Source organism: Melanotaenia boesemani, chromosome 8 (genome assembly GCF_017639745.1).
Source record: "Melanotaenia boesemani isolate fMelBoe1 chromosome 8, fMelBoe1.pri, whole genome shotgun sequence".
NCBI classification, from domain to species: Eukaryota; Metazoa; Chordata; class Actinopteri; order Atheriniformes; family Melanotaeniidae; genus Melanotaenia; species Melanotaenia boesemani.
In genome coordinates, this window is record NC_055689.1 from 14,673,145 (window position 1) to 14,683,197 (window position 10,053).

General features: G+C 38.2%; 1 protein-coding gene across 1 annotated transcript; it reads right to left on the minus strand.

Annotated features, from left to right (window-relative positions):
• Positions 1 to 2,568: 2,568 nt before the first annotated feature.
• Positions 2,569 to 4,050, minus strand: LOC121644783 (C-C motif chemokine 20-like). The gene is made up of 4 exons (XM_041992964.1): positions 3,933 to 4,050; positions 3,712 to 3,829; positions 3,192 to 3,269; positions 2,569 to 3,075 (listed from the first exon to the last, which is right to left on the minus strand). Exons 1-4 carry the CDS (start codon positions 4,009 to 4,011, stop codon positions 2,955 to 2,957), a joined length of 396 nt encoding a protein of 131 aa, XP_041848898.1. The 5' UTR covers positions 4,012 to 4,050; the 3' UTR covers positions 2,569 to 2,954.
• Positions 4,051 to 10,053: the final 6,003 nt, after the last annotated feature.

Here is a 10,053-nt window from a genome sequence, read left to right on the forward strand (position 1 = left end):
ATAAAACTAGAAGTCTTCTCTATGGAGATCATTCATTTCCAACATCCTGATCCATCAGCCTGCATCTGCAAAGAACTTTTGGACCATCTGACAGAGTAACCATGCAGCTGTGCATCAGAAGACTGGCAAGCCTGGCCCTCCTTGCTGGGGTTTTAGTGATAGCAGCATCGGCTTCTGGTAAGCTCTCTAACAGAGATCCTTGTCTATTTCACAGTTCTGACCTGCTACATCTAAATGCAGCTTCCACTGTGTCTGTTGGCCACTTTCTTATAATAACAAACCCTTTTTTTCCCCCTCTCCTGATAAACAGAAATTAAGATTGTAAAATGCTGCACTGAGATCAGTATGAAGAACATCAGTGCTCCCATCACTGGCTATAGGATCCAGAGGAAGCACTTACCCTGTGTTCGAGCTGTCGTGTAAGAATTACTTCCTTATTTAAAGAAAGTGGCAGATTTTCAAAATTTTCATACAAAATTAAAATGTAAGCTTTACACTAAAAATATAAATGCTTTCCCCTCAGATTTCAGACCGCAGAGGGAGAAATCTGCAGCCACTGGAAACAGGACTGGGTGTTTGAGAAGATCAAGGAGCTAGAGTGAGTAGGCTCATACTATCTCGTTTAGCTTTTGATACTGAAGTTTTGTAAGCTGTTGTTTTACAGATGATGTATAATATCAAAATAGTTATTTTAAAAATTGTCTTGAATTTATGTGTTTCACAGGCAGGAACGCAAAGCAAAGAAGACCACTCCTGCTCCTAAAACCTCCAACAAATAGAGTTCCTTCCTCAACATCCTTGATACAAACACCTGGCTTGCATCAATTTAGACTTATCTCAAATGTGCACCAAAAGTTTTTAATATTTAATATTTATTACAAGCAATATTTATTTGTCTGTTGTCTTTTTTCTTTTAAATATTTTGCTTGTGTTGAAAATTATTTAAAACGTTAAATAAGACTAAAAAAACAGGCAGAAGATATGAAATGTATCCATGGCGTTCTGCACCGAGTACCAGATGAGAGCTGTTGTTTATTTGCTGTTAATAAAATAAAAAATCTTGTCATACATCCAGATTGATGTTGTTAATGTTTGCTTTAGCATGTTAATTCTTACAATTACCTGCTTTTTAGGGTTTTTGTATGAGGTTTTTAAATGGGATAATATTCTTTTCTAAGTCATGAGGACCAATTATTACAAGACTATTAAAATAATTTTTTAAAGGGCACACTCAACATGCAGGAGGAGTAAGTAAATGAACCTTTCTTACAAAAATGCTTTAGCACACAGAGCAACAAATGTCCATCCTGACATGACTTTACTTCTATCTATAAGACAACCTATTATTGCACATGCATGATACGCCCTCTACCATGCTTCAACCATTCAAGTAAACAATTGTGGTTGTACTTCCTGTCTTGTTAAGATGCTGCTTCCTTTGTACTTCTGCAGAGGTCATAGTATGGCAGCAAACATGGTTTGTGTGAGGTAAATTGTTGAAAAGGATATTGTAAACCCTTTTCCCATGTTTTTATTTGTATTTTATTTTTATTTATTTATTTTTCTAACCTGCTGTGAAGTATGTCTCTGTTGGCCTTGTGCTAGATTGGTGTCTATCTCGAGAGAGAGCAGCCAGTGCTAATTTATATGAGTTTATTACATCTAGGCTCTTCAAGATTATCTTATTTTTCCTTTCCAAGTGATACAGATAAGTAATTCTCAATCTTTCTTTAGAAGACAATTTTTGTGATTAACAAAATAAAATGTTTGTGATTTGAAAAATCAAAATAACCCTGAATCTAAAGGAATCTAAAGTTTTTTTTTGTTTTTTTGTTTATTTTTACCCTTTTTTGCTTACTGACAAAGCTTCCAAAGCTTTACCATCTTTAATTAGACAAAAATAACTACTTATGCTATGAACATTAGAAAATAAATATATTTTTTATTGTTCTTTTTTTTTCATTGTTGTAGCTAACTTTATTCATGACATGCATACATAAATGCAGACAATTCCAAACTGATTTCCTGTGGTTCTTGCTACTGTATCAATGTGGCCAGGAAAAAAAAAATTTCAAAGCTTCATGCTGCCATCTGGTGGCTGTTTTAAATAACTGCAGCATGTGTTTATCCCTTTCAGACTCCCCTGGTCTGACAGAACCAGCCCTGAATCTAAATTTTTAAAGGCCATTTTGTCTGTTGCATCGTGTGTTTGCCAGAACTTAGAAGTCAGATCAGCTCTTTCAAAGCTTCACACACAGCCCTCAGCAGATATCCTGGCTGTAGTTCGTTTTTAATTCACTTTAAAATGCACACCATCTGGAGCTGTAATTTACAGGTTTGACTCAAGGTGTGGGCCTTCCTTCATCTACTAACTGGAAATATATAGAGACATGGTAATGGTTTCCAATCTAGTGTCAAGGTATTGCATATTACTCTAAGAACATATTGTAAGACTTGTTAGAGGAGATTGACACAGAAATCACTTACAGATTCTTTTCAGTAAAAAGTAGTGGATTAAGACTGTGTTGTTGTTTCATTCAATAAACAGGGACAACAGTGTGTGAGTAGGATGAAATACACTTATATGTTTTTTTTATTTAGATGAGTATATTTATGCACATAAACATATTCATGCAGAAGATTTGACATAATTTCAAATAAAATGGCAAAGTCAGAAAAATGAATTAAAGACAGATTTTCACTGATATTTTCTAAGTGTCAAAGAGAAAATGGAAAAGATTGTTCTTGTTATTAAGTTGTTAAAACAGAGTTACATGACTAACTCAGTAAAATAATGATAATAAAAAAAGAAACCAAACTAATAGTGAAGCAGTTTATAACACTTTTAAGAGATTATATCCTTAACATGACTGGATTCAGGACTCAAACCGCTCTTCCAGTTGGCCTTTCTCTAAAACAGATCCGGTTGTTCCAAATCATGAAAGCAAACATATTTACTCATAAAAACTTTCAGTAGCGTTTAGAAAAGCCGCTGTTGTTGTGGAGAAAGGTTTACTTCCATCCTTGACTGAATGGGTTCCAGATTTCTTCATTGCCATCTTCCTCAGTTTGAAACTAGAAGAAAAGTCATTTTTACTCCCTCTGGTACACAAACGTAAAACTTGTCCTAAATTTTAAAGTCTTTATCTAAACTAAACTTAAATAATACTAAGTGAATCCGCATCTCATACCTCAGTATCGTCAGAGCTTTCTTCACCCACTGGTCCTCATCAGTCGCACACACGAAGTTCTTATTAACAGTGTAGAAACTACAACATTGAGACAAAACAGTACGGGTTTATGATAGATGTATTTTGTTTTTTCTGTGATACTACAAAGATTGATTAGATGTGATTTTTGAAAGTTTCTCAGATTCATCAGAAATGTACAGTATAATACCTCAGATTGAATTCTGAACTTTAATAAATAATAATTGTGATTAAGATTTAAGATAAAAAAGAATGCATGTGTTGGGGTTTTGTCATTCTTAAATGCTAGACAGATTATTTGAAAATAATTAATATGTTTATTAAGGAGCAGAACAAACTTCGGCTAAGCTTTTAAAACTAGATCACATGCTTTTATGGCCAGGTCATTAACGGATTAACTTTTTACAACATAATTAAAACCTCTAATATTAAAGAATAAATCCAGTGTAACACAAGACTTCGATGAATGAAGGCAATGTTGGATGACTTGACGATGTCTTACATGATGGCCTTGATGGGACAGTTTTCCTCGATGGTCTGTTCTTTGTAGCCCTTTATATTCCGTACTGGCACTGGCTTCCTGCTGTAACTTGTACAGCAGCCTTGGTTCATATGGGAACCTAATGATTTAAACAACATCAGAGAATGATCGCTTCAGATAGCTTTAAATTTAGTAAATTCTTCTGATCAAACAGTTAAACATGATGGGGTAAATAAACTTACAGGCAGCTGGAGCTGGACTTAGTATGCCCAGTATGAAGCAGAGGAGAACGGTTGCCACGGTGATGCTTCTGGGAGCCATTCTTGTGGAAGAAGATGCTAATAACGCATCCTCTGCATGTATATATACTCTTATGTCACCTACAGATTTCTTTTGTTTCTTTTGTTTTCAGAACTTGTGGCTCCTAAATTGAGGACAGGAAACCCACTATCGCTCCATAGCAGCCAAAGATGCAGATTTAGCACTTTGATAACAAATGAAACCTCATGATGCCATTGTGCAACATCAGATCATGAGATGTGTTTAAATGAGCATGTGAAAAGATCATAATAAATCTAGGTGGTACATATAATCTTCTTGGACTTTCTGTTAAACTTGTATATTTGGGGTTAAAAATTCATTTATGAAATTATTTATACACACCAAAACAAATTCCACTCTTCACACATTTCTCAGATCTTTCAGTTAAAGGATGCATCTTTAACTTTTAACACATATAACTAAACCTAAATATATTTTGCAGTCCAAGAGGCTGCACTTAATTTTCTTTATTAAGTGTTTTGATGTTGTCAGATTGACTGTGACTTCCACTTACATAACTTGATGTTGTAACTTGAAGCAGTAGTAGTAAAGGTGTTTTACCGAATCAGCAATCTGGAGAGGTTTTTGTGGTGAGATATGACGGAGTATGATGCTTGTCAAAATATCCCCTCTCGTTAGCATGACCTATTTAGTCTGCAGAAAGCAGACAAATCCACATTCAGCTCAGCTGACCTAGATAAATGTAACATCTCCTAGTTGTAAATGTTCTCTAGCATCTTGTAGTTAGCTAAATAAATAAATAAATAATTAAATGAAAAACATTGAATATCTAAAACAAACAGTTGTAGTTGTTACAAGGGCACTGCAACATGACAAAAGCCTCTGCAGCATTTATGAGTTAATAATCAATATGGCTTTCTCGTTTTGATTCTGTACATGCGATGTGGTTGCATCAAGTTGGACTGCAAGGAACTTAAGTTTAATAGCAAATTTGTCTTTGAATTATATTTCACTAAAATCACAGACTAATTTTTGGTTGACATTAACACTGATTTTGTACACAGCTGTATACAGTTGATAAGTATCTGTTCAGGAATGACTGCGAAAAAGTGTTGAAAATCTTCAGATGTGACATTTCTCAGTCTGACTCATATGCCTAGAATACTTGACTTTTCTAAATATTCTCGTCATGTCTTGCCCATCCTGTGCCCTACTTAAATAACCTTTTCTGTCCCTCACCTTTAAGCCCACGGATCTCCATTTACCACATCAGACAAACCCATGCCACATTAGATGGTATCTGATGAAACTCTAATTTCTGCAGTCACCCATAGAGGGCAACATTGATAGTACACAGGAAGATGTAATTGGTAGAGGAGACTCTGGTGTAGATCCCCTTTTAAGATCAACATCTGCATTAGTGTTGGTCATAACAGCAAAAAGAAATAAAAGGTAATTTATGTAAGTATAAAAGTGACCAGACTTTAATATCATACCTGAAGTTTGATCCTTCTTGTGTGTGTGTGTGTGTGTGTGTGTGTGTGTGTGTGTGTGTGTGTGTGTGTGTGTGTGTGTGTGTGTGTGTGTGTGTGTGTGTCCGTAAGTGACCTAGTGTGACTACTGATAAAAGGGAAGGTTGTGTGATAGAATGGATAATTGTCTTGTTTGACAGTCTAATCCCAGTTAATCCTCTATAAAACCAAGCCTCTTATCACTCTGTCTTTCTGCATGAAACACACAAACACACACCTTATGCGAAGTCAAAATCCTGATACAGACAGTTATTTTAATTTCTTGTTAATTTCATGTATGTTTTTAAATTACATTATTGGCTATTAACTGAATAACTAATAGACTCATGTGCATTTTTATCATTATTATTATTATTATTATAATTTTTTTCAGTTAACTGAAAATCAAATAATACCCACAACATTACATTGGACTTGAGAAAAAGTCTACATTTATTCGGTATTTCAGATTTATAATCAAAACAATTAACGGATAAGTTTAGAAATGCCTAACGGATCCTCGAGTGATTAAAAGACATATTAATGAAGGCCTGAAGTTTCCAAAGTGATGCCTTGGAATTGTTTTATTTTCAAAAAACTTATTGCTTTATCTTACATGTTCAGGTTAGTGGAGTTCTGGTGACCTGACCTCCATAAAATATTAATCATAAAGTGTTAACAGTGTTGTTGCACAGGTAGTTTAACAGTAGGTTTCTGAAATACTTCACCCTATATAATGTCTGCCTTCTGTTACTGGAAACAAAGCTGCTAAGCGCTGTGAGGGCAAACCAAAATAGTACCGCTACAAGCGGTAAAACCATCACGGTGCTAAGAAAAAGTCCCTAAAAAGGTTGGCACAGCTAAGGGGAACTGCTTAAGTCTTTGTGGGTTCATTGATGTGAGTCACACCTTTTATTGCACATTGTGTAATGTTGTCTTAATTCAAACAAACAAGCAAACAATGAGTGTTGCAACTTTAATAATCTATCAGGAAAAGAGTTAGCAACTTGCTTGTGTTTAATTCATTTATCTATTTTAGTTAGCTTCACGTGAAATTCCTAATTCTATGTTGTGTTTTAACTCTCATCTTTACAGACTGTTAACATTTTCATTATTGTGTTATTTGGATAATCATTTACTTAAAATAAAACAGGGTGTAGGTTAGACCTTTTCTCCTCTTTGGGCCCCTCTTCTTCTTTTTATACTCACACCGCTGGATGGAGGACAAAAAAGATGTGGGGAGCAGGATGGAAGGAGGGTGAGGGTAAAGAGAGAGGGGGTCTTCATTGAGTTGTCCACCCACACTAGGCCCCCTCTGGTAACCTGAGTGGGTGTGGGCCAAAAGGAAGGCGAGGATGTGCAAATACACTCATGCACGTAAGCCCACACAAAAGGAACAAAACGGCAGCTTGCTAACCTCAAATGTCAAATGTGGCAAAGTAACATGGATTAAAAGCATTTTAAATGAGCAAGAAACTTCCTCTAACTTAAATAACGAGGTACTGTCAGTTTTCCTAAAAGCACCGTAAAACAGAGGAGATTTCAGAATGAAAGAGAGGCAGCAGGGAAATAAAAAAATATATCTTAGGAAATAGCTGGCTGTTGCATTATTTAAAATGTGGCTAGTTTATGATAAATCTAACTTTGTGCAACACTGTCAAACCCATGAGGCACAAAAAAGCAATGCACTCTTCAGTGTTTTGTTGAGGAATGATGGTTAACTACTTGATATATAATCATGTGAGCCCAGCAGATTCTGTCCTCACTGTTTCCTCCTACATGCCATCTGCCCTGTGTGTCCAGAATGTGGCTGACTGAAGTGGTTGCGGGGGGATGAGGAATTATTGTGGCAAATTAGAAGAAAACTTGTGATGTAACAGCATGAGTTACACTTTTGTTGTTCAAACCAACACTGAAACATCCACGGCCTCTGACTGAGTGAAAAGTAGTTGGCTAAAAGGAAGGGAAGATACGGCATTAAATGACCTCTGACATCAGGAAGCGCCCAGAGGTATTTCAGTCTGGCGGAGCTAACTCATGGCCGAGGAGACCCAGGAGGATACAGCGAGCCAGAGGAGGTGAGGAGAACAGAGGCATAGAGAGAGAAGAGGAGTGGTTGGAGGAGAGGTATTTTTAGGGTGGTCTGTTATCAGTGGAGACGAGGGCGTGTGGTATCGCAGCTGGGTCATACCGCTGAGGGGTGAAACAGCATGGGCTCTCCACCGAGACAGTAGATAAGAAGGAATTGAACAATGATTTCTCTCGCCGTCTCTCATACATACGCTGAAACATCCACAAAGACACAGATACACACTCAAAAAGGAAAAAAAAGAAAGGAAAAAAAAACCAAAACCACATCCACAGGAAGACACACTGCAGGTTCACTCTCACAGGTCGTCTTGCAGGTACTTAAAAACCCTCAGTTGTGTTAAAATATCACATCAGACTCAGTCTCAGAGCTCCAAAAGCGACCTGAATGTGTTTTTACTCTGGTGACTGACAGACAAAATCAACATTATCGTAGAATCTCTCCACAGCACTATTTATCTCTCTCTGTCTACCTCCCCTCTATTGTAGCGCTCCAATGATGTAAATGCCAGCAGAACAGATGGATGGAGAGAACATCTCATAGCTCCGACACCATGTTTATGCAATCACATGCAAACATGCACACAAACACACTCTAAGTGCACACACACACACTACATTCCAAAACAAGATGGTGATGGAGATTTCTCCAGTCATCAAAGTGAAACACTTACACACAGAGACAGTTTTGGTAGTTTGGTGATTTTTGTGCAACCCTTTTGTCTGCATTTTTCTTTGTTTATGCTGAACCTTCATGTGCATAAACACACATCCACTCACATGCACACATGAACCGAGTAATTTTCCAGACTAGCAGCTGTTATGGAGAGAATAGAGTACCAACGAAACGCCTCTGACATGCTAATGACGCTTTGTCGACCCAAGGAGTTCAACCACACATGCTCACTGGGGCAGATTTAGAAACTCTGACTATTATCTGTTATATATCCAAGAGAATATCAGTCTAGTTGTGTGAATATTAAATGGGTTTAGCTCCCAGGGTGACGTTAGCACTCAGTGTAAGACTGCAAGCCAAATGAAACCCTTTCTCACTCCAAGAATATCTTAAAGAGCCTTTGAGGAAAGATCTTTTTTTCAACACCCCAACACACCACACCACACCATACCACACTACACCACAACCACCCACCCATCCAATCAAATCCTCACTGGCAACGCGCTGCTCCTCATCTCTCTTCCCTGCTTCTTTTGTTCATCTCTCTCAGCCGCCCACACACCTACCGTCCCTCGGGCTTTTCTCTTTACACTCTCACACATGCACAAATTTACATTTGGGTACTTTGTACTTCACTTTATTTCTTCCTGTCCTTTCTGCTCTTTCACCACCATTGCACGCGTGGAGATTCTGTACATGTGTGAATACAGGCACACGTAATGTAAAAAACACGTATGCAGGGCCTATATTTAGTGCTTTCCAATACAGATGTGTGGGCAGCCACCATCTGGGGCCCCAAATGGAACAAAAAGTCTGTAAGAAGTGTATTTGTGCCGTGTGGGGCTGAGGGCCAAACTTCGAAGCAGGGGGATCATTGTGGAAACCCCCTTCAGAGAGCTTGGAATCTCAAGGGAGAGTGGGAAAAACATCCCGACTATCATCAATCAAAACTTTGGTGACACAAATGACCAGAAACAACGGAGTGTTCTCCATCCATGTCAGTGTGTCACCTCCACCCCACAGCCATGTCCCACCCACCTGCGCCGCTGTCCCATAGGCCCTCGCCGGACGCCGCCCGATAGGATTGGCCTGCTGGTCCCCAAGCGAAATCGAGTTCCTCTCATCGCTAATTGGGTCTTTGTGATTGCGCAGTCTATCGTGGCGTAGGGGGAGAATGAAACGTGAAAACGGTATTATGGTGCATGGAGGAAGAGTGGCAGGTCGAAGCGGGGAGATCGTTTTTTGCCGTCTCAAAGTGCCAGATGCTCTTCCTGGGTCCATTATGATGCCTTACAGGGGACCGAGATGGTTTCGGCGTAGCAACTGTGAAGACACAAAAGCAAGATGGAGACCGACCAAGATGGACACTCACACATGGCACATAATTGCAAATGCAGCCACTGGCACACTTGCTCATGCATTCACGTGTACACTTATTTGGACGAAACACTCCCTAAAATAGGCCAAACTGCTTTGTTTTTTATGTTGATGATTTTCATCAGAGGTCATCAGAACTTACATTTATCCATTTTAAACGTGGATTAAACAAAGAGGAGCATGCCTCTGTTTCACCTTTTGTTGTTAAAATGGACTAAATATGGTGGAAAAGCAGACTCGATCAGTGCAAATGAAAGTATTTACTCCTCAAACTGTGCCTCTATTAAGAGTGAGTGCTCCCAAGAATGTTTGAGAAAGGAGAGTGTAGGCGGACGGGTCATGAGCCTGTTCTTTGTTTGTCCCATCACGCTTTTACACAAGGCCATAGCCCTGCACCTTTTTGTTTACAGCTGCTTTTTTTTTCTTTTT